The following is a 26,184-nucleotide window of genomic DNA, read 5'->3' as shown; positions in this document are numbered from 1 at the left end:
GCAACAGCGAGTCCATATATCGTTAGAACGCCTCATATTTTTAGGCGTTTCAGCAGACAGGATGGCACGGATGATCACTGTAGCACGTTTCTGCCTTGTTAGCATTGTGACCAGTACAGACCTCTGCTATCAAACTAACTTCACCTGCCTCCGAGCTTTCAAACTAATCTTTATTGACAACTATGAACAGCCAGAACGGCCCGCAAGAGTAGTGTTTTTTTTTCTTCTATTTTATACGTACAGTGTGAGCACTCAGGTCGTGGCTGACGATTGGACCGTACAATGTGAGCACATAAATCGTGAGCTTTGGCTTTACATCGCTAACGATCTACTCGTACAGTAGGAGTAGGAAGTACACAACAACATTTCTAAAATCGTACAGTGTACTGTATGCCCAGCTTAACAAAAGAGAAAGATGGGAAAGAAGGGTGAAGAAGGGTGTTGGTAGACAAAGGTATCGTTTTTTAATAAACTAAAGCCATGGGAAAATGCATGGGAGGATTGACCAAGAAACAAAAGTTAAAGATGCCATTTTGTGTTGAAAAACATCTCCAAATATGGGAAACAGACTGGTGAAACAATAGTTTATCGGATGGAGACGACATTCAGTGGGGCTCCCAAGCAAGCACCACAGAATGGGGATAATACATGTATGTGCTTTTTACTCTGGGGTCAGTCTGCTCCATGGACCAGCTCCATGTACTTGTATTCTGTTTTGATTACACAGTAAATCTTTATTACATCGAACTCTACTTGATATGTCTGACTTATTATTTTAAGAGTAATTACAAAGTGTGGTAGGGGAACCTAAAGACAGCTGGCGTAGCTGAAGGCTTTTTCTCCCACATTGTTTATGCAATTAGGATTACACATTTACTCTTTGGAGAAAACTCCTTATAGGGTACTTTGCTCACCGTGCATGGGGAGTTTCTTAGAGGAGGGGGGAAGAGAGGGCTCCTCAGTATCGCTGAGCTGCGCTGGCCTTTGGACTGGCCTCCTTCCACACTGTATGAAGCACCTTTAACACAAAAACATACATTAAACATGCAGAAGAAGAAGAAAAAACTGTGTAAATAAAAAAAATATGGAGTTTTTTTAAATGTGATTGTTGGTATATTTGATCATTTCTCCCATTGCTCTACTGTGACAGCAATATACTCCGAAAATAATCCTACACAAAATCCCCAAATATGGTATAACATTACAATGCTCCATTTATAGTTTCCCCGCACTACCTCTGGGACTTATGTAAACAGCTGATAACAAAAACAAGCCTCGGCAAACCGAGACTTTAAATTCTCATCGAGAGACAAACTCGTGTCGCTGCACTGACGATGAACTGCAGACGTACGACTAACAGAGTCTGCATGCCGGAGCTTTTTACATCCAGTGGGAATCTGTTTGTAGCAGCGCTCTGAACGAGACAACACGTCCGTGTCTGACACATCAGAGGTTTTGGTTTATCTTCCCACATTCACAAACTGTTAGACTCAAATATTCAAGATCAGAAAATTTGCCCTTTTGAAGAACCCTGTTTTAATGAGGCATTGACATTACTGTGAACACACTGAAGAGAGCATGTCATCATTTGATCACAACATGAAATCAACGTGTGATGATCCACCTGATGACGGGCAGATCTGTCTGGTCGCCTTGGCTGGCGACTGGAGTCTCCTCCAGGAGAGGCCGCGGCCCGTTACCGACTGCCAACTGCACTCGCCCTCTTCAAAAGAGCAGTAGCTGCCATTGAGAAAGTGGCCTGGAGAGAGACAGGAGAGAGAATAAGGATGATAAGGAGGGTTAAGGGGAGGGAGGGGGGGTTATATAATGAGTGGACAGGCCCGGCAGGTGGTCGAAAGAATGGAGTGAACACTGACAGCCAAACTGCCAAGGAGAAAGAGGACAGGGGGTTGGGGTGGGAACTGGGGATCAAGGAGATGAGCGACAGTGGAGGTGAAGAGATTGAGAGGAGAGAGCCATGCGGGTGGATGGGGGGTGCAGACTAACGGCTCATAGCACTCAATGTTTTGGGGTGAAAATTGGGGTTGAGGTGCGGTGGAGTGACTCTAGAAACAGGAGCAGAAAATGGAAAAGGCCTGAAGTGTCCAGAGGGGGAGATAGAGGAAGAAGGAAGAGGGTCTGAGGGGAAATGAGAAAGGTGATGTGGTGACATGATGTGTTGTGGGGGGTGGCAATCAACTTGAAATCACTTCACAGAACAGTATGAGCCTGGGAAAGCATTTCCGCCTGTGCAGCAGCAGCAGCAGTACAGTGAGAATGGTTAATTGGATTGTGTAGTGCATAAGAGTCGCGCATTTCCACAATGTGTCTTAATGAAGAAGTGCGTACTCCTCGACTTGCAAAAAAGGTCTCTCCTTTTATGTTGGGTTGAATAACTGATGGAAAAAATAATTAGATACAGCTTAAGTAGTGCAAATATTGAAACACCCACTGTTTTTTACCAAAGGCACATTTTTTGATTGAATTTTTCACTTTCAGGAAAACATTATGGTCCTTCACTTCATAGATAACCAGGGCTGGTATACTGGGGACTTTCCCGGTGAGCTGACACTCCTTCATACTTAAACTTAACTTAACATACTAAACCCTCCCGATTTTCCCCGGAGATTCCCATTTTTCATCGCCCTCTTCCGGTTTCCTCCTGGCGTCACAATTCTCCCGTATTTCTCCCGATTTATGGCAAATTTTCACACTTTTTTCCCCTTTTCGTTATGTTAGCCTGTTTCTGGAACTGTACTGTAATCCCTACAGTTTCCACCCGGACAACAATAAAGCTACGCCAACTGTCGTTTCCAGGCGGAACATAGCAGTCTATTCTCGCGACACAGCGCAGTTTGAGCTCATGTTTAAATTGCGCTCGCCACAGCGTGCAGCGCCCAAAGTTGTGCTTTGCTCGATGCAGCGAAAAGCCGTCGTGGCGTGGCGCAAGCCGTTGGAAATAATAGATTTCAGACAGCAGTGGTGGCGTTGTCGCGTTGTGTCTGAAAGGACCTTCAGTGAGTGGGAGAAGGAGAGAGAAATAGAGAGTACTAAGAGAAAGAAATACTCAAGCAGGGGCAAAAATAAATAAAACGGGATGAATATTAGTTTATGCAATAGATTCACATGCCAAGTTCACACCAGAGGGGCGAATTATTCAGTTTTCTTTCGTTTAACATAAAAATGCTGTTGCAGTGTACTTATAATTTTGTTATTTTCACTCTTTAAAAGTCACCAGAATGCCGGAAACAAAGCCTCTGAAACTCACATTTTTCTAGGAGAGGACACCCAAACCCCCCCACTTTGATTTTCAAATCCTCCCTTTTTTTGAGGTCTGAAAGTTGGCAAGTATGCACGCCTTTTTGGCTGACTCACCTTTTGGGCCGACTGTCTAACCGGCCCATAAAACAGATCGGCCCATTAGCTCTTTTCTAAATTGACACTGGGCTGATGATGATTGGCATCTTTCTGTAGTCCAGCCCGCACATGCCGGTTCTCTTCTCTGCCCTTTCTATATCAGCATTTTTGCGTAATGATGGTGTTGTAATTTATGATACAATGTTCACGCCCTTATATGACAATTAAATAATTAAATAGTGAACTGTTGTACTTTGTGAACAAATATAATTAATGAAGCATTATTAAAAATGTTTCTGAGTCCACTCTTTAGATTTATAGAATATGATGTTACAGAGCAAACTTTTCCAGAATAATTAAATGTTCAGATGAAGGCTGTTATATGTGTTCATAATAAAATAGTTATTTAACTAGCCTAATGGTCCCAAGTGCTGTGAAATTGCATAGTTTTAGGTCAAAATTCAGATTCTTAATTAGAAAAGGTCTGCTCAGTCAGGAATGGGAGTGCTTTTAAATATGAATAGCCATTTTACAGACTGTGTGGGCTAAAACGCACAAGAAGCCTCATTCTCCTTAACAGTAATTCACTACATGTTTACAGGCAAACTCATTAAAATATTCAATAATTCAGATCAGTGTATATGATGGAATAGAGGCATTAGAATGTGCCAGAAGAACCAAATATGGGCTTTTACAACCAAACATGTTCCCTAGCTGGAAGAAACACAAAATCGTTTTAACGCCACTAATTTCTTTAGCGCATTAACGCAATTGCTCTTGGTTGTAGTGGGCTCAGTTTTAAAGCTAGAGTGAAGATACTGGTATCATACGAAACTAGAAAAAAACTAAGGAATCCATTGGTCCCAACCATGTCATACTAGCTTGTCACGGAGGAGGCTAAATAACGCTCCAAACTTACGCTAAATTTTGGAGAGGAAAAACTGGCATGGCCATTTTCAATGGGGTCCCTTGACCTCTGACCTCAAGATATGTGAATGAAAATGGGTTCTATGGGTAAGTCATAGTCAAGTCAGCACACTGACACACTGACAGCTATTGTTGCCTGTTGAGCCTGAGGGTTTCTGGATTATATTTGTCATTGTTTTGTGTTGTTTCTTGATTTCCAATAATAAATATATTCATACATTTGCATAAAGCAGCATATTTGCCCACTCCCATGCTGATAAGAGTATTAAATACTTGACAAATCTCCCTTTGGGGTACATTTTGAATGGATTAAATTTGCGATTAATCGCGTTGAATATTATACAATTAATCGCGATTTAAAAATATAAAAATAAAATTTTTCAATTGACAGCCCTAATAAATAATAATATCACCGAATCCTTCCGAGGTGCTGAAATGATAACATTGTATACCCGCTGTATAAATAACACCAACAGCGTGGATCATTAAGTGTGATACTTGCTTATTACAGTGCTGAAGTTCACGGGAGGTTCTCTAGATTACATTTTTATGGACTAAAATAAGGCATACCTTGCATACCTAGATATGGTGATCTTATCCGTTGTTACATTATGAATTCAGGTGTTGCCGAATGTTTAAAATTCATATTTAGACTTCAGACGTGATAGTGATAACACCGGGGTGGGTTTGAGTTTCATTTCAGTGTTTGAAAGTTTTCACCTTAGGTTCACTTTATGTTCCTTTTATCCCGAGCCGCTGTCTGAGAGTGCCCATTACCGATAAGAATCTCTAAGTGCCCTGATAACAGTGTGCTTTTTGGAAATGGCATCATCCAGATAATGGAACTGAAACTGGTCTGAGCAGAGATCATCAAGCAGGTATTCTTCAGGTAGAAAAGCAGGTAAAATGGTTCCTTTATCATTGACTGTAGTTTTGAAATGTGTTGTTTGTTATACAGAAGGCTTTTAGGACCTTATAACATGAAACTAACCAATGAAGTCATAAAAACACCAAAAATTAAGCAAGATTTTTCCCTCAAGCAAATAAAAGCTTCTCTGGACCTTTTGGGTAACAGGCAAATGTTGTGTTTTTCTGTGTCTTATCTTGTGATAATGAGTCATTCTCCTTATTACATAAACCAGTCAGGGTGTTTTCACACCTGTAGTTTGTTTGCTCTGGTCTGAATCAGGGACCAAATTGTTACAATGTTTCATATTGCCTCGAGTTTGGTTTGTGTTCACACGGCAGCATTTACAAGCGGACCAAAATTTTGGTGCGCTAAGAAACTGCTCTCTAATTGGTCAGAATTTCCATGCTGGAAAACTCCCGGAAGTCAACAAAGAAGAGCAGACTTCCAGAACGCAACACTCTCCCATTTCACAATGGAGTGACAACTACGCGGCTTGATCTTGGCCCTGGTCATCTTTGTTTTACCTCGTAGCAATTTTTCACTCAACGCAAATGATACAGTTTGAAAATGAGGCGACTGGAATAAAATGTATTGATGCACTGGTGTCCCTGAAGGCTCATATCAAGACGTACAGAGGACGGAGGAAGAGGCGTGCATTAACCCTCCTATAATGTGACATGCTCATCGGCTGAAAATATTTCCGAAGATCCATCAGGTATGCCCCGTGGTCTTCAACATAGCCTGACGTTACACCTGTTTAGAACTGATGTGAATAGTGAGGGCTCTTTTGTAGCAATGTTTTCTGGTGTCTGGTGTTGACATGCACAGCGCAGCTTGCTACCGGAGCTGGTTTTAATCCAAAAAGGCGCAGTGCTTTCTCCAGTTGGGCCGGATCGAAGTCGGATCGTGTTCTCACCATGTTGTTTTCCAGTCGCAGCCGCGCCTCATTTTCAAACTGCATCGTCTGCATTGTAGTGAAAAATTGCTACGAGGTAAAAAAAAAAAGATCACCACGGACAAGATCAAGCCGCGTAGTTGTCCCTCCATTGTGAAATGGGAGAATGTTGCGTTACTTTCCCGCATGGAAATCCTGACCAAAATTCCGATCAATTAGAGAGCAGTTTCTTTGCGGACCAAAATGTTGGTCCGCTTGTAAATGCTGCCGTGTGAATATAAACCAAACTCGAGGCAATATGCAACATTGTAACAATTTGGTCCCTGATTCAGACCAGAGCAAACAAACTACAGGTGTGAAAACGCCCTAAATGATGATGCACAAAGATTCAAAGTGACATCGTACGATAGCTGCTCATGACATGAATGAAAGTGTGTGATGATGTCACTTAGTGCCTTTTGCATCACGAGCTATCATTCATACGTGTTTTCCATCCGTCTGCCCCTTTCAAACGGATTCAACCTGAGACAATTTATTTAATGAGGTGTGAATAAGGCCGACATAACAGTGTCATTACTATTTTATGAAAACTGACATGAACATTACTCATTCTTTATGAATGCAGTAGAGTGTCATTCAGTTAATAATGTCACTTCAATGCAATGTCGACACTACTCTACTGGTGTTGGTGTCTTTCATGACAACTCGACAAGAGGACACAGCCTATAAAAACATGTCATGGCAGGTTACGTACTGTATAATGAAGTGCGATTACACTGTCAAAGGTACGGAAGCCCTGAGAGGCAAGTGGGAAAAAATAATTGTGGTGATCCATTTTCAGAGTCTGATATAACTTGTCTGATCCAACAGGTGAAAAAAAGATTTTGCCAAGATAATCTTTGTAAGTTCCTTATTTTTTTCATCTGTGAAACAGTCAGGAAAAAAAGTTTTTCCAGCTAAAAAAAAATAAAAAAAATTGCCAGGATCATTTTTTACGTCACTTATTTTTCCGTGATCTGTGAAAACAGGTGAAAAACAGTTCTTTCAGGTGAAAAAAAAAGTTTTTGTAAAGACCTTTACACACCGGAGGCATGACGAATAAACGACACCGAAATGCGAGATACTTGCCAATGAATATTATGTCTAGGGCTTTTATTGTGAAAGGTAAGAACAGAAGGAGTGGATCTGGTCTGCGCTGCCTTTGTCAAGGTTGAAAGACGTAATAAGGTTTGGCGACTTGGTTTGGACTACGGGGCCTCCGTGTTGTTGTTTCATAAATATAGGCGCAACTCAACCCGTTCCGCACAGTGTGATTGGTTAATGCCTTTATTTGCGGAACTAAAGCTCAAAAAAATCAACCTTGTTCTGAAAAAAAAGTATGTTGCTTTTTCGCCGCGTAATATTCGCGTTCTGTGTGAAATTATTCACAACAAAACAGTTCAAAAAAATATGCTGATGTGCAAATTAATCGCATAAAAAAACCCACTGCCGGTGAAAACACATTCATGTTTTCTTCCAGGTGAGTTTTAATTTCTCCAGACACTCCAAACACAAGGTACATATATTGTGTGTTAGCAAGTTATGTAAATTAAAACTCGCCTGGAAGAAAACATGAATGCTTTTAGTCCTATTTAGAACATGGGGTAGTGGTGTACTTCAGCCTCTTGTGGCCAAAATGAGTATTACAACAACAAACACTTACAGACAGATAGACGAGGTGTAATAGAAAGAAAGACATCATAGCGCTGGGGTCATTGTGCAATGAGTGATCTTTGGGAGGAGCAATGATCTGTTTTCACCGACGCTGCTCTGAGAAAAAACAAAAGAATACTGCAGATCACTACTTTGAATTTCTGCGTGCATCCACCTTTGATGCGAGCAGCATTCCTCTGTAGTTGCAGGGAATCTGGGAAGCGGTGGGGAGTCTGTAGAATTCAGACCGACTGAGATCAACCAGAGGAAGTTGTGACTCTCAAAGTGTGGGGGATGTGTTTATGCATAATGATGCTGGGTTGGATGGTGAGGGAGATCCACAGGGACTTGATTTCCCTTATATGTCAGGAATCGTTGTGATTGACACAAGCTAAGTTTGTTCCTTCTGCCTCTCTGTGCTTTTTTTCCCGTTAATGAGCCTTGGCGCGACTTATGAAGGATTTAAATAGATCAAATCAGATGAAGATAACTCGCGGATGGATCATAGAGAATAGGGTATCAGAGAGGGAACACTATGTGATTTGGGTAGCAAGGGGTAATTGTGACAAGTGATGGAGATGAAAATGGAATAAATATAGAGCCTAAGGTAGAGCAGTTGACTGTGGGTGACAGCGAGAGAAAAGAGAGACACGTATGTGAGCACCAGGGTGGACTTATGACTGTCGATCCTTGTCCTTAATCAAAAAAAGGATAAAGGTTATTTCTAATTTAGGAATAGATTGAGAGACACAGAGCGATTGAAAGCGAATGACAGTTGGCCTTCATGCATCTGTGCACTCTCAGCATGATGAGGGCACTCAGTGGAAAAGGGTGTGGAGATGAAGAGAAAAGAGGATCTTAAAGGAACAGTGTGTAACATTTAGAGGGATCTATTGGCAGAAATGGAGTATAATATTAAAAGGGGAAATACGACCATTTTCAAAATTCATACATGTTATTCAGTCTAAAAAAATATGAGTAAACATGAACAACTCTCTCCCAAATCCAAAAATTAGAGTGCTAAAACTCAAACTTGTGATGTCATAGAGTATAGAGTGTGAAACTGCTCCATAGACAATGAATTGGTAAAGATGCTCTAGATGACACTGAGAGCACCCAGCGGAATGATCTGAGTATATGGGAACATTTCTATTTCACAACTGAGAACACTACAACAGAGTAAAGCTCATTTGAGTATAAAATATAAAACAAATATTCTGTGGTTCCACAAAATCAGTCTCCCATTCATCGTCTATGGAGCAGCTCCAGACTTTATACCCTATGACATCACAAGTTTGAGACCTACTTCTCTGGTTTCTGGCTTTGAGAGAGAGTCGCTCATGTTCACTAATATTGATTGAACTTTACTAGGCCATGGAAAAAAAACATATTGGAATTCTTAATTTGGATGGTGTTCCGCTTATGTTTTCTTTAGAGTGTAATCACCTGAAAATATGAATCGTTGTGTTTTAGTTACCTTAGAATGAGCCGTTTATATCTACATAAGGAGCGGGTCCATGTTTCTACAGTAGCCCAGAATGGACAAACCACACAGTGGTTCTAAAGAGGGCAATTTGTGTTTTCACGTCGGCCGCCGTAGTTCTCATACACGCTTGGCACACGGGAGGACTTTTAGTTGGTTGCAATCTGCAACCTTACCGCTAAATGTCGCCAGATCCTACACACTGCACCTTTAAACATTTCCCAGCCGACTCACAGCAATGAGAGCCATCAGTCTGTGTAAAGTATTACAAGTCTGTCCCTCCTAACTATAAGGGCTTGTCAAAGTTAACGCGATAATAAGGCGACAACGCAAATTTCTTAAGACGACACTAATTTCTTTAACGCATTAACGCAATTGATCTTTCAGAGGTCGTAGCGGGCTAAGTTTTAAAGCTAGAGTGAAGATACTGGTATCATATGAAACTAGAAAAAGGAATCCATGGTACCAACCTGGTCGTACTAGAGGAAAAATTGGCATGGCCATTTTAAAAGGGATTGTTTGACCTCTGACCTCAAGATGTGTGAATGATCATGGGTTCTATGGGTACCCACGAGTCTCCCCTTTACAGACATGCCCACTTTATGATAATCACATGCAGTTTGGGGTATTTCTTGTTAATTTATTTCCAATAATATATACATACATTTGCATAAAGCAAGAATATTTTCCCACTCCCATGTTGATAAGAGTATTTCATACTTGACAAATCTCCCTTTAAGGTACATTTTGAACAGATAAAAAAACGTGTGATTAATTTGGGATTAATTGCAATTAACTATGGACGATCATGCGATGAAATATTTTATTCGATTGACAACTCTAATAACTGTACAATTACCAGTATTATTATTATATCTTTCACAACACATACTTTAGACATATTAATTTGTTCATAATATATAATCCTTAGATGGTTGCAGAATGAAGCCAATGGCGTGTGCGAGCTGGCTTTGTGTTATATCGATTATTATTTACACTCAAATTTCCAATTCTGGCTTCTACAATCAAAACATTACACACACACACACACACACACACACTTATCACATTCAAATGGAGATTATACCCTTGGGTTAGCCCCCCAGGCCAATTAGCACTGATAAGTCCTCCTTCAGTCGGAAGAGAAACTGCGCCTGGCTGAGATTCTTTCACCCTCTCGTTACCCTCTTATCTCTCAGCTCCCTTAGTTAGAAAACCTATATGCACAAGAGAGCAGCTGCTGTTTTAATAAGCACCACATGAGAGGGTGACCTGAGCTGTTGGGTGAAAAACTCGGAAATCAAACTACAACATAAAAAAATACAGCACAGGGTAAGAGTTTTGGACTGTGTGTCTATTAATCTCGAAGACAATGTAAAAATGCATGCATGCAGGTAGGACTAAAAAAAGATCCTCGCCACTCACACACACACACACACACACAGACACACAAACACACAGACACAGACAGACACACACAACAGGGCCTGGGGGACCTCACTTGTGAGTAAGATGTCAGCATACTTGGCTAGTGTTCCTCCTAGTTCTCGAGAAAAGCAGAAAACAAATGTGCAAAGAGATAGAAATAACAACCGTGGAATATGTCAAGGGTGAGAAATGCTAGCCAAGCATAGCTACGCTGGCTTTTATTTCCTGCCTCCCTCCCCCGCCCCCCTTGCCTCCCTGTCGGGAAAGCTCGCGCACACGCTCAGTTGTTGCTCCTTCGGGCAGCAGGATGCGACGGCTTCATTAACTCACTGCGGCTGACCGACCTCACGGTGTTTTGATGCAGGAATGAAATGCGGGAGCTCTCTCACTCTCTGCACATTCTTTATCAACAGCTGTGTCACGGTGTACTCACGACATAGGTCGCCTTCGTCATCGCCGAGTGGACAGTCCGTACTGAAGTCGCACAGCTTGTCCAGTGGGATCCCAGGTCCCTGGTGACAGTGGTACTGGCCCTCCAGTGTGACGTTGGGGCCGGGCGAGGACGCTGGAAGGAGGAAGAGGAAAAGACAAAGAAATGGTATCATATTGAACAGTTCCTCACACAGAAGTAATTGTTAAAGTACCTCTCGCAAATGTTTCCACAGTGCGGTCAGAGCTTAGAAGATTTGCTTGTTAATTGCGATTAATTGCAAATTAATCACACATTTTTTTATCTGTTCAAAATGTACCTTAACAGGGAGATTTGTCAAGTATTAAATACTCAAATATGCTTAATGCAAACTGCAGCCCAACAGGCAAAAACAGCTGTCAGTGTGTCAGTGTGCTGACTTGACTATGATTTGCCCAAAACTGCATGTGATTATCTGTAAAGGGGAGACTCGTGGGTACCTATAGAACCCATTTTCATTCACATGTCTTTAGGTCAAAGGTCAAAGGACCCCTTTTTGAATATGGCCATGACAGTTTTCCTCGCCAAAATTCAGTGTAAGTTTGGAACGTTATTTAACCTCCTTCGCTACAAGCTAGAATGACATGGTTGGTACCAATGGATTCATTTGGATGTGTAGTTTCATATGATGCCAGCACCTTCACTATAGCTTTAAAACCTGCTACAACCTCCAATAGATAGATTGCGTTATTATCGCGTTAACTTAAACAGCCCTAGAAACAACCTTTAGATACCTTAGAGATGAAAAATAGCTCATGTTAACTTATTCACCCTCACTGCGAGATTTACTGTATATGTTAGACACAAAAAACAAATCAGTAGCTCAGAAAAAAACATTCCTCACAAACAGTAGAAAATATACAGTTGCTACATAAAGGTACATCAGTCAATGATGAAGGCTTATACAACCCCTGACTGTAAACCCTGTATGGCATCCACAGACCCATCATAAATAACTTTGTCCGGGCTGCATAAGCATCTGGTTTTGAATACGGTACATATCCATCAGGAACCAGGAACACAAGCAGCAAAAATAATGACCTAGATACTGTAGCAGGTAGCACGAGGGGAGGGAGCACGCACATACACAGACACCAATTGATATCACTGGTCTAAACAACTCAACTGTAACCCGGGACATTTGCATATCTATGCAAATCACAGAGGTGATATCTCCGGGTTGTGGAAACTCGCCAAGCTGATCACAGTAAAGAGAACAAAAGTGGAAAAAACTGTCCGCTGATGGGGATCTCGTTTTTTTTCTCCCTCCCTCATGAGAGAGGGAAAAAAAAAACGAGAAGTGATTCTTATCATGAGTGACTGGCTCCGCTTACTGTAGTTTGCCCTTGATCTGTATTATGTAGATTTGTTCTCCATTCAGACGAACTTGGGAGTCAGGAAGTGTGATAACGCTGGAGAGAACCATGACAGGACAGGCAGCGCAGAGCAAACGCTGTTAGCTGAGATGACAAGATAGGTAGTGATGCTCCACTAATTTTAACACAAAGTGTGTAATGAAGGTATACTTTTTGTTTCGCAGTTTGCATGATTTTTCTGTGTGACACGACGACGCACCTTCAGCACCACTTTTCTCAAGATTACGTTAGGGTGGCACGCTCATACTGTAAGATGTGGCAGGACGAGATAAAACGCAGCATAAATCTACGCAAACACATTTATGGTGTTATGTGTCAGAAGGATTTAAACAAAACGACAAACAATGAAAATGTCAAACCCCATTAATCAGCAATGTAACGACGACTGTTTTACGATTAGGTTGCTTTTCATTGTGCACCTGGCTTGCCAGGCTGTCCAGACGACAACCTGGATAAGACAAACCAATATTACTGTAAGGAGATTGAAGTAATTACGGCTGATGTCAACTGGGCTACCATTATGGATAAATTAAAGCTGTTGGTGTCACAGTTTGTTTATGTCGTTGCTTGCTTTAGCAGGTTTGATGTGGATATAATTTAAGATCAGCCGGTGTGAGATCCATTTCACAAAGCCAAATATGTGGGTGTGAAAGATGTATTTTTATATGTGTTAGGTAAAATTTGTTCTGTTCAAACTAAAGCAAAAGTTAGTATTATTAACTAGAGATGTGTGATAGGATCACAACAGCCGCAATGCCAAATCAGGACAGGGGCGTAAAGTGTGTTTGTGTGGGGGGGCCCTGCCCCACTTCCGGCACCCTTGCTCACACCACACCCGTCTTCGAACTCGGCCTTCATTTTGATCTCAACTACACACCTGTAAAGTTTAGGGATGTCAATCGATTAAAATAGTTAATCGTGATTAAACGCAAATGAATAACACATTTTTTATCTGTGCAAAATGTACCTTAAAGGGAGATTTGTCAAGTATTTAATACTCTTTTCAACATGGGAGTGGGCAAATATGCTGCTTTATGCAAATGTATGTATATATTTATTATTGGAAATCAATTAACAACACAAAACAATGACAAATATTGTCCAGAAACCCTCACAGGTACTGCATTTAGCATAAAAAATATGCTCATATCATAACATGGCAAACTGCAGCCCAACAGGCAACATCAGCTGTCAGTGTGTCAGTGTGCTGACTTGACTATGACTTGTCCCAAACTGCATGTGATTATCATTAAGTGGGAATGTCTATAAAAGGGATAATCGTGGGTACCCAAAGAACCCGTTTTCATTCACATATCTTGAGGTCAGAGGTCAAGGGACCCCTTTGACAGTTTTTCCTTACCAAAATTTAGCTTTGGAGTTAGTTTGGAGCGCAATTTAGCGTCCTTTGCAACAAGCTAGAATGACATGGTTGGTACCAATGGTACCGTAGTTTTTTTTAGTTTCATATGATACCATTAATTTCACTCTGAACCCGCTATAACCTAAATATCGCAAGTTGCTTTAATGCGTTAAAGACATTTGTGGCATTAAAACGAATTTGCGTTGACACTTTATCGCATTACCTTTGACAGCCCAATTTTTTCTTGATACAACTATTCATATTGGAATGTGTCTATAACTTTCATATTGCCATACTTGATGACAAGCATATGTTGAGATTATATCACAGCTAAAGGGTGTTGTTCAGTCCAACATCATAGCACTACATTTTGTGCAATCTGAGCCACAATCTACCACAAATCTTTGCATGTAAACTATTAATTAAAAATCTATAGTGTTTTTGAGACAGCATCACAAAACATAATCTCGTGATACTCAAGTGTATCTACACTTTCTTGCACCCGTAGAAATGACTGCCTAGTTATATTGCAGTAGAGGGTAGACATTTCACAGCCATGCCTGATTCACAGCACACTTCACTCCTTTCTGTCACTGTGGTTGAGAAACCTTCCGGCCCAGTGGGGAGCTGGCAGAGTCAACTCAATGGATTAGAAAGAGGGGGTGGTATTTTTTATTGGACAAAAACACATTAGTCAGGGGCCTCCCACAGTCCACTATTGTGGCAGGGCCTTAATGGCTGCAGAGAGACACATTAACATGTCAGCGAATAATCCAGTTCAAATTCGTTGAAAACATATTAGCCTGGGTAAATGACTTTTATAATGAATACCCTTTGTCATCAGTGCTGTGCTGCACACTATGAACCGTCTTTCTGCAAACTAAAGGCTGCGAACGCTGCATACGCTCGCACATGCTGAATTACAGTCTCTGTTTTTTTTTACAGAAGAAGGCAGGTGCGCCATTTTTATTCAAATGAGGTGAGGCTTGTTTCTTTATGAACCAAACTGTGTGGGTATGTATGTGGTCTTGCTATGTGCATTGAGTTAAGCTCGGCACATGCATTATGCATTCTTTATGCTCAGTGGCTTCCTCTCTGTATAATGTTGACACCGCGAGCGGAACGATTTATCAAGAGAGAAAAAAAAAAAAGTACGCTGGAGTACGCTGAAACCTTTAGGCGAGGTATGTAAATTCATCGATTTATCTCAGTCTCATGACAGTGGAGTAAGTAAAAAAAAAAAAGTATCAAATTCACGATGTCGCTGAACTTTCAGCTCCTGGAGCAGGTGAGTGCAGCCAGACATGGCCGCTGCACTCCTGGCCTACCGCAGTTCCTAAATCACACTTGTCAGATTGTGAAAACAAGTGGGTCAGCGGGGGATGGATCGCCTGTGGGAGTGAGTTTTGTTATCCGCGTGCTCAGAGGGGTTGGCTCGGCTTTAGTGAGGGGAATGATATATGAGTGACGAGGAGCTGGAGAGGTGACTGGAGAGGGCGCAGCGGCCGCCGAAAAATGACAAAATACATAGGCAAACATAGGTACCTGTTGGATACAGCTAAGTGGCTAACAACTAGCGTCTCCGCACATGGCTGTTAACATTACAAAACTGAAAACACTTGCATTGTCAAAGGGTTATTTTTCCTCAACGACATATTTGCTTGAAAATAGTTTCATCTTACGCAGGTATAAGACACCCGCTAATGTAAACAGCTGTGCAGAAGGAGCTCATTTAGATCAAGTATCAAGCTATTGTGCCTGATATACTGCTGACAACTTAAAAAGGAATATTGTTTCAGGTGTATATGACAACTGTTCAAAGGTGTTAAGGAAAGAAAACAAATCCACCAGACAAGACACTAAAAGAAACCTTTCATGCAGCAACAAAGCGAACCTATTCAGAGATCAACAAAGACGCTGTATTTCAGTCGCAAGGAGGTTTCATAAATTCACACATAGAGTCTCTTAAGCAAAGACATACTGCAGTGTCAATTCAGGTGCCGTGTGTGTTTGCTTTTTATAACCGCGCATTACATTTATGATTGAAAAAAAGAAGCTGTACAAAATAACGACAGCATCTCATTCAGATTACCGGCTTCCAGCTTTGCGAGGTTTCATAACAAATGCGTTTCACTCCTAAATAACGTCAGCTGCCTCGCTGTCTTTTTTCAAGGTCCGCTGGGTTTTAGAGTCAAGAGTTGTGGGTCTGCACTGACATTGATCTTCTGCTGAGACAATGAGACAGACATCCTGCTGTTTACTGTATGTCTCAGCCTTGTTGCTTTTGTCTAAATGTCAGGAGGGAAGAGAGTGAAGAGAGCCATCTACAACGTTTAGGTTACCACAATTGATTGTTGGCAACTTGCAGCGCTTAATTGCTAAGCAATTAACAAGTAACCAGATAAGAGTCAATTGGAATCTACATGTGAATGCAGAATCTGTTTATACATTTATCACAGTGAATACATTTCTGCTACATGACATGTTGGGAGTCACGTTTGAAAGAGACATTTGCTCTGTAAATTAGCTTTGGCAATCTGCATAAGCTACCTTGGACCTGGTGACATTTACATAACTTCCTGCCAATATTAAAGCTACGGTTGGTAATCTTCTTCGAAAACATTTGCTATATTTGTTGAAATTCTCTTTACATCCCGACAGCGATCAATAAATCAAATGCTCTGACAAAAAAAAGGAAAAAAAAATCTGGTATCTGTGGCTGTCACAAGACTAAATGTATTAAGCCCGTCCAATCATTCTGTTCGGCCCGAAAGAAATGTTTGAACGGCCTGCCTGCCACCTACCTACATGCGCACCCTTGCACTCATTGTCCATCACCGGAGTCTTCCATAAGCTGCTAGCTTGACCACTGTGAGTACTAGCATTAGCCATGTTCTTTATTATGATCACATTGGGGGAGTGGCTTTGGAGGGAGGCCCGAAGGGACGGGCTGTCAGAGTTGGTGACTTGGCCAATACGTTCTATCTCCCAACTCCTCAAATACCGCCGCTTAGTCAGTGCCCCTCGGGACCTGAGATAGACGCACAAGGTACCCCTCTTACGTTACTTTTGGACAGACCAGGAATGGCGTGTAAATATACGCTTGTTACATGCATAGTGTCCTTTCAAAATAAACGTACGTTTTCACAGGAAGTTAGGTTTAGGCGACACAACCACTTAGGTAGGGTTAGGAAACGGTTATGGTTGACGTTAACTTCACGTAACTAGTGACTCACATGACTAACGACTGACGTGAAAAAATAAGTCAACGTTACTTTCAGTTTCAAACGGACACCGGTCTCCTGGTTGAAAGTGTTTCTTTGACCCATCCACCACCCTTCCCACCCGCCCTTAACAGACTCACACTATTAATACGACGTCACCTGCTCCGACCGTCAAATAACACTGTGGATGGTTTTACATTGGAGTTAGTTGAAAGCCCAGTGTGTTGCATACTGTCGCTAAAGGGTGTCTCCGTGCATTGGCATCCAATGCCGAGGGGCACTTACAAAGGCTGGGTCGACTTGGCAACTTTCTCTCAAGATTTGGTGACTTTTGGAGCTGCCACAGTCTGTCACATTAACAAATCCAACAAGCACAATGCTATGGTTCAAATGTTCGAAAATATACTTACATTAAATGTCTATTAAAGGAGCAGCAGTTTAACAAAGTTCACCTAATTAACTATTGCAGGCCCAATAATAAGGAAAGAGACATTTTTTTGTTAAATACTTTCTTCTTCATCTATTAATGTTAGTTGAGCATGTTTTAAAGATGTTTTTTCACTAGTTTTGTTTTTCCCCTTCCTCTTCAGAAAATCCCTTTTACCAGATTACCAGCCAAGATTTTCTTTAACTTTCATTCATGCCATCTGTTTACAGGATGAAAATCAAAGAACGGTTTACTTACAAGATCAACAGCAAAACAACCGAGCAAAACAGGAATTAAATGCAAAATAGACAAGATGCCCAAAGTTTCGTGTTAAGCGTAGTGTCTTCAGATACTAAAAAGATGCTGTGAAATCTGATTAAATCCATGAACAAAATCATTATGGAGGACAACTGGTGGCTGAAAAGTCAAGGAAAGAGGATCAGAGATGGATATAGAATATACAGTATAAAGTAGTTGTCATTGATGCCAAGAAATTTGGGAACCATTGGTGTAGGGTGTGTCATTGAAGCAAAGATTTTCCTCCTGGCTCAAACCATAGACTGTATATACACATGGGCTTTGGGTCTCCAATTCCTGGTCTCACACAGCCAGCAGCTCCTCACAGCTCCGAAAACATCGGCCAAAGTTTTCTAATTTATTTAAATTAAACTGATCACATTGGAAATCTACATGGTTACTTTCTCGTCTGAAAAAAAATGAACACTTAATAACAGCTTTTTTAAGACTAAAAAATAGCTTTTTGGCAAGTAAAGGATGATTACTATGGATGTATTAACACTGGCGAAAGGTGACGCTAAGCAAAATAATGGCACTTCCGCTGTAAACTGAGGTGAGAACACAACAGGATGCAATGCGGAAGCACCCTAGTTCAGGCAAAGAATAAGGTGAATAGCACCAAATAATAATCAAAACCAAACTTATCAGAAATATGAACACTTGAACATACATCAGCATGATAAGAACTACCTAAACTGACAGAAACCATCTTTGGAAAAAAATGTACTTTGATTTTTTTGTTTTTAGGGGGGTGGGGTTTATACTGCAGCCAGCCACCAGGTGGCAATCAAGATGTTTTGGCTTGACTTTGGGGAGCTGTCATGTCATCCATCTTTATATACAGTCTATGGATCAAATCACAGTATCATGGTTTTAGTATATGCACAGAAACAAAGAAGTGGTGCACTTTGTTGGGAGTAGTAATTCCCTTGCAAACACTACACTAGTTGAAATCAATTCAACACTTAACATTTTTGCATATCAGCACCATGCACATCACCTTTCTGAGATTCCACCGATAGAGATGTCTCATTCGGCGGCATATCATGAGATCACGCAAAGCAGTTTGTCTGGTCATTTGAATAAAACGTTTGCTATGGTTTGGTGGACACATTGCTTGCGGATTTGAATACAGACAGACGTGTCCTTGTTTAAGTCGAGCTGCAAAAAAAACACTTGATTTCTCGTCTTGATTCGTGGAGAGGCGTACTGAAATTAATATGGCTTTTGTTTTCCGACAGATGAGCAAGCATGTCAGTCAAATCCTGAAATCCCTCTGTGTGTTCTGAAACAACAAAAAACTGTCTGAAGAATCGCCCAGCTTGAAATCTGCTTGTGTGCTTTGTGTGCACAGAATGGAAGAAGGAAAATACAAAAGAAAAAAAACCCTTCACAGACTTGATTGAGTCTGGCATACAAATCAGCAGTAGTTAGAAGTAATTTATCCTTTTCTGCTCAATCATTATGGTATATTCTTTAATCTCACATGCTATAATGGAGGACTGTTCTCTGTCATGGGGGAGAAGAAAACCTCAAGGGACCCAACCAAGGGCAGCGCCACTATCTTGCCACCCCCACTGAATGCAGAATCTAGAGTGGCTGGGATGCTGAAGATGGATGCGGCCGAGTTTCCCACTGGACAGTCGACAGGACAAGAAGTATTCGCTCATGAATTCAATTAACTGCACACAGCCACGCTCGATTGGTCAGAGCTCTGCCCAATCACTACCACTATCTGTCATGCTCCCTGCTGGAGAGACAGCGGCACACAAAAGAGCAGACTGCTTGAGATAGAACATTTAAATAATACCTTTTAATATCTACTCATTCCAGAGTTTTAATAAGCTTTTAAAATGTGGATTAAATTGGTATATCGTTCATGTGATGTACCCATTGTTATATTACACATACATTCAAATTAATCTGAATAATAATTGTTTTACTAACTTGCAATACTTTAAAACATGTCCTCTGCATTGTGTATTCTTTGCACTGAATTGGGTATATTACAATTATCCTGTATACCAGATCTGATATAGTTATCGCTTCTGCTTTTCTTAGTTTGGTGAGTGTGAGGAAAGGTGAGTCTGGCAAGAAAAATAAACTGCTTATTAGTTTAATGAGGAGCTCATTTCCACATGATGGGTTCACAGACATTAAAGCCAGGTCTCTGCATAAGCACTCACCTAAGTACTGTAAAATAATATCTACTTAATTCAACGGGGGCCAATGACGATTCGAGAGACGGGGTGTCACGTTGGCCGCTCCTCATTTGCATGAAGTTGAAGTCCCAAGCTACTTTATGCAAATCAAATGCGTCCGACGTGTCTCGCCTCCTTTGGAAACTCCCGAAAACTTTTAAACTAAGCGTTGTTGATGTAAAATAAAGACAGATTCAGCAACTGCATGGCTTATTTCTTGCATAAAATGTTTTCAGAAACATTTTGGTGAACTATTTTTGAATTATAAGATAAAAAAGTTTCCAAACGAGCCACCATGTTTATTCCGTTTTGAAAGCTAGGAGCAGCAGCCCACAAGGGAAACCTTCGTCCAATCAGGTATTTAGTGCCCTGTCTAATGGCAGCCCATCAAGCATCCAATGCTGGGAAGCGAGGCGATCCATAGCGTCCAAAAACGCCCCTGTGGACACATATCATAATAGTCTACAGCCATGCTAGCTGCTCTGTGAGGCTGCACTTTAGCACAGCGGTACTATTAGCTAAATGCCAACATGCTGGCAATGACAATGCTAACATGCTGTTAATCAGGTCAGGCTTTTAAAATACACTGTTTGTAGCTATACCTACAAAAAGTAATGCACTATAATTTGTATATAATTCATGTAATCATGAGACAGGACAGGTGATGTAGTATAAAGAGCGATAAAGGCTGCGAAGGGAGGTCGGGGTGGACGGATGGGTCAAACAAACAGAGGACTTGTTGTTTGTGTACCGTGTGAAACCAAAAGTCCAAAATGTTGACTTATTCGTCATGTAACATATCACTTAAGGGTTCTCTATTCGACATTCAAAGTATTTAAATAGCAACAAACAACTATTTCCTATGTAAAGATATAGAGGAGTCATGTCTACCTGAGCAGAGAATGAAGTCCCTCTGTGTGTGTTATAATCTGAGCTGCTTTGATGTCATTGCCGGGCTGGCCGCGGGTGCCTTTTAGTGTTCACAAAATCACGACTACGTTGTCGCGGCTGTATAATTACCCTTTATGATACTTTTATACGCACACTGTGTAGTCATTTCCTTGAAATATACAAAAGACTGACCATCACATTGTGCATTTTCATTTCTCTGTATCTTATTCATTAATCACAAAAGCAACACATGTTGGCTTTTCTCAGCTTTGAGGCGTCTTGCGTAACCGCACTTACTCGTCTGAAGTGAACATTGTTGTCAACAAAGCACACAGAGCGGCTTTGACAGCAAAGCATCTGTCCCACAGAGGTGAGTGGTCACGGAGAGATTGTAGCCTCTGCTTAGTTCATACTGGAGGGCTTTGATTCCTCGGTGTAAACTTGTACTTGATGTTCCACCGTATTTTGGTTTGATTACAGGTACGCAGGATTGGATCCGTTCTAAACAGGAAATCAATTCACTGCACTAAATTTAAGGTCTGACATATGAAGGTTTGCGTACGCGCAATTGATTTCTTCATCTCAGATGGAGTCATAATTATGATATTTACTCCTCCGTTACAAATTTGACAAGAATTTTGTTAACGATGGGTTTGTTAACATCTCTGACTCAATGATTACTTCAGCAGACGTCGGGATATGTCAGAGGCTACTTTCTGGGGACATCAAATCTGTCAATGTTGAGGTTTGTACCACTTGTAGATCGAAGTCAGTAAAGGTCATACAATAGTTAGAGAGAGTCTTCTTTAGAGCTCCGAACAGAGTCTGTGAAATATCTCTCTCTAGCAGACTTCAGTGTACAACACAGTAAAGCCTGTCACTTGAAGTTAAATGGGTAGAAGAGCCTCAATGGATAGTATTTCATGCCAGCGTTCTACGCACAAATATCCCCTCGACAGCATTAAAATGAGATTTAGGATTGCTGTATCTTAATGACCGACTTTTCTTCAATGATGCTTAGTCCATAATATCCAGAAATGTCCTCGTCCCTGCCAGGTCAGGGTTGATTTAGACATCTGTTCCATTTGGCATATGTATGCCGGGAACACTCTGCTTTGTGCCCTGGGCCATTTAACACTTGCTCAATATCTTAAAATGAAACTGCCTGTGTAGATTGCCTTGGAAAGGTGCCTGCAACAGAAACCCAGTTTGTGTTGAGGGGATGCTGCTCGCGGAAAGGCCCCAGGCAAGAGATTAGAGGTAGAATGTGGTGAAGCTTAGTGCTGCCAGACAGGGCCTTGTCTCGACAGGTTGTATCTTCTGTTAATTGATGAGCTGTGTTTTTGTTTTGCTTTTTTACTTGCTCCTACTATTTTTGTGATTCTAGGCTAACAATGTTTGACATGCAGAAAATTGTCAAGGTTACGGTGCCAATAGGATCCCCAGCGATCAAAAGACCCACAACTAAAAAGAGACAAACATCCATCAAATTACCTCCAAGTACATCTGGCAGGTAGATGAACTGCTGATTGCCCTCAAGGCTCCCAAAGTGCCTCATTTTAACATACTCATGAAACTGAGATGCAACAAATATCTTATGTTAAAAATTACTTTTTAGTTCTGTTGTTTTAATCCAGGCCCACAGGCAGATAATAAAATCTACATTTAAATTAATAAAACAAAAACAAACAATGAATGAAAATAGGTTATAATGAGGTGTGTAGAAGCATGGGTAACACTTTATACTAACCACCATTTATAAATTTGTAAATTGATAATTAAACTGAGTGAATAGTTATTTTACTGTTAACAAACAACGGAACTATTATTAATAATGTTGACTTATTATTATCAATGCTATAATTTTTCGTTACTCCAACAATTTATTGTTGCACACATTATAACATTTTATATACTACATATATGAGTATCTGTTAATGATTACGATATTATTTGTAAACCTTAAAGAAATCATTCGTAAAACAACTATAATAATGACATAGATATATATTTGTAACACTTTGTTAATGGTTAATAATTGGTTTGTAAACCACCTATAAACATTATTCGGATGGCTATTATAAAGTTGCAATTGATGATTATAATACCTTGTTAAATTATTAATAAATATTTTATAAAGCTTCTATAAACATTATTTAGATAGTTAATACTTTGTCAATGGTTAATAATTTGTTTCTGGTTCATCTATCTATATATAGTTTATAGATTCTTTACAAACAATTTCTTAAAGGTTTACAAATCATTTGGTAATTACTAAAAAATACTTATATAGTATATACAACGTTGTAATATGAGCAACAATAAACTGTTAATAAAAAGTTTACTAATGTAATCAGAATGTAATTTTGTTGAGTCTTATCAGCTATGATACAATATAGAATAAGTTATTTTACCATTTTACACAAACTAATAATAAAAGAACATAAATTATAGCATTGTTAATAACTAGTAAACAATATTAATTATCATTTCATTGTTAACAGTAAATTAACTATTAACTAAGTTTAATTAACTGTCAATTTACCATTTTTAAATGATGGTTATTATAAAGTGTTACCGAAACATGGTCTATCTAGAGATGGCAATAGAAAGACATGAGTTTATGGATTATAGTGCATGTGGCGGCCCTGTTACAGTGGATGCTCAACAACTCGAATTTGAATTTCCATTTATGTGCGAATGGATAGTAGGCTGCCAATCAATGCATAACTTGGTATTTCTATTGATTCCAAACAATACGAGAATTGATTTTTCAAGACAAAGGGTGTTTTATAACAGCAAAATTTGAGTGTCATGGAAGTGATGCATCAATCCAATATACTAGAGCTGTACCTGCTCTGACACTAACCTCATTAAACATATCACTATAAAATGGAAGCATCTCAGGTGCCCCGATAGCTCAGTTGGTAGAGCGGGCGCCCATATAACAAGGCTGAGTCCTGACTGCGGTGGCCTGGGTTCGAAACCGACATGTGGCCATTTCCACATGTTACCCCCTCTCTCTCTCTCTCTGCCCCTTTCTAGACTATCCATTATCCTATCAATAGAGGCTTGAAAATGCCCAAAAAGTAATCTTTCAAATGGAAGCATCTCTGTTTTACAAACCTTCTCATTCAAATTTGTAAAAAAATTAAATACCTCAAGGATTTTCACACAATGCGGTATGCAGACTTTAACTAAAACGAACACTACAGTTTGATACGTAGCTCGTGCCCTGAATTTAATTAAAGGTTATACTGTAATTATGTTAACATTTTTCATGTGCAGCCGACATTTTATCACCGTTTCTGCAGAACACTATTTGATTTTATTTCCTAACTTTTAACCTCTGCTCCAATGGGGAATTCAAATGCCAGTGAAACAAACCATATTGCAAGTACAATGTAACTGCAGCGTTTCTGCTGCTGCCAGCGCTTTCTTTCTACATAGAGTTTGCCTGTCATAGTGGCCATTTCATTTCATTATACAGTAAATGTCATTTATATTAATTACCTCCGCCAAGGCCGAAGGCCTATGAAGGAGGTTATGTTTTCACCGGCGTTGGTTTGTTTGTTGGTTTGTCCATTTGGAGGATTACTCCAAAAGTCTGTGATAGATTTGAATGGCATTTTTTTGGAGCGGTGGGGTGTGGCACAATGGACAATCCATTAGATTTTGGTAGCGATCCGGATCATGATCCGGCTTCAGGAATGTTTTTTGATAATTCCGCTCAGCCTGTGCATTAACACCACAGGCTTTAAGACACGCGCAGTGTAACTGATGACGTGTTCATGACACGTCACCCTGCCTCTTTCCTTCTGCCTGCAGAGAGAGAGACAGAGAGAGAGCGGGGGGTGGAGGGAAGGGGGGACACCTGTAGATTCTGCGTTTTTTCACATTAAACTCGGTGAAATTACAGTTGAGTTTGACCAAAGCACACTTGCCGATTGTTGGAAAGAGTAACGACAACGGTCTAGGTGAGTTTTACTTTGTTTCTGTCCAATTTGAATGAAGTGTTTTATGATGCTCCGCTACGTACAGCTGATCTCAACATAAACAAAAATACACGTGGATGATGGTGCTAGCTGAACGGAGAGGGGGGAGGAGGTCTGCGCTCTCTGAGTGCCATTCTAGTTTTGGATAGAAAAAGGTTAGGAAGCGTGTGCTCATTTGTAAATATTAGTAATAATCCATAATTAAAAGCCGGTACTTTATTCATTCATGGAGCCCTGCAAGTCACTGCATTTTCTTCAACACTGTCCTATAAATATTTCTGAATAAAAGCCTTGTGTTAACAAATGAAGGAATTCTGTCTACAGAAAAAAATGCTTGAGGGCTTTTTTTTTTAATACTTGTGTCCAACAAACAAGACTTTCAACCAGAAGACCAGTGTAATTTTAAAGTTACGTTCATGACGTTAGTGATGTGTTTTCTGTACTTCTGTTACGTTGTTTCCGTAAATATTTTACCTAGTTTACATACTCATTTTAAGCCAACCATGATGGTTTTCCTAAACCTAACAAAGTGGTTTTGTTGCCTAAATCTAACTGCGGCCATTACCATAGTTGTGTTGCGCGGCGTAAAAATGACCCGCCGAAAGAGGCATACAAATGCCATGAAAAAAGGCTGAAATGTGTTCTCATGACACACAGAATGTCCTTATTAATGTTTAGTGCTATTTATACGCCTTCCCATGAGATCAAGTTGATATTGTAGAATGTGAGACTTCCGTGCGTTTTTTGATTATAAAGCAGGTGCTATTTACATACTGTTAGTAAGTATCAAAACGCTCAATCCATGGAGGAATGCACACAGTCCGTATACAGAAACTGTGCTTTTAAATGAGTCATCAGCGCAGAGCAGAAATGCACCCAATAATCAGCCATATAGCTTAATCCAGCAGATCTTTCAATCTAATGAGCAAATACACTTGGAATAACAACATGGACATAATTAAGTGGCCACACATACTGACTGCCTGGTGCAGGTTGCTGTTGTAGTAACTTCACTTCAGTACCAAGGAGAGCGCACATTTCATATCAGACCACGTTTCCAAACTGCTCATGAACAGTTAAAGCTCAGTGTGGTCAGCTGGGGGTGGGTGGTGAGAGGGGATGAAGGGGGGATCCCCCTTGTTGCTGTAAATGCATGCCCTTTGTTAACCTGCCATCCCCCCTTTCCATCCCCTAGCAGCAGAGAGAGTGCAGGGGCAGAAGGGTTGTTTAGATGAATACGTTAGTCTAGTCT

At 40.5% G+C, this 26,184-nt stretch overlaps 1 protein-coding gene across 3 annotated transcripts in view; it reads right to left on the bottom strand.

Annotated features, from left to right (window-relative positions):
• alk (ALK receptor tyrosine kinase) overlaps positions 1 to 26,184 on the bottom strand; it is a 474,023-nt gene that overhangs the window by 87,740 nt on the left and 360,099 nt on the right. For all 3 annotated transcript variants that reach the window (XM_037746863.1, XM_037746865.1, XM_037746866.1), the window contains exons 6-8: positions 11,126 to 11,257; positions 1,625 to 1,759; positions 915 to 1,018 (exon numbers count right to left, since the gene is read on the bottom strand). In XM_037746863.1, coding sequence (XP_037602791.1) covers positions 915 to 1,018; positions 1,625 to 1,759; positions 11,126 to 11,257 — 371 coding nt within the window. The remainder of the gene's footprint in view (positions 1 to 914; positions 1,019 to 1,624; positions 1,760 to 11,125; positions 11,258 to 26,184) is intronic.

Source organism: Sebastes umbrosus, chromosome 16 (genome assembly GCF_015220745.1).
Source record: "Sebastes umbrosus isolate fSebUmb1 chromosome 16, fSebUmb1.pri, whole genome shotgun sequence".
NCBI lineage: Eukaryota > Metazoa > Chordata > Actinopteri > Perciformes > Sebastidae > Sebastes > Sebastes umbrosus.
This window is presented reverse-complemented; position numbering and strand designations above follow the sequence as displayed.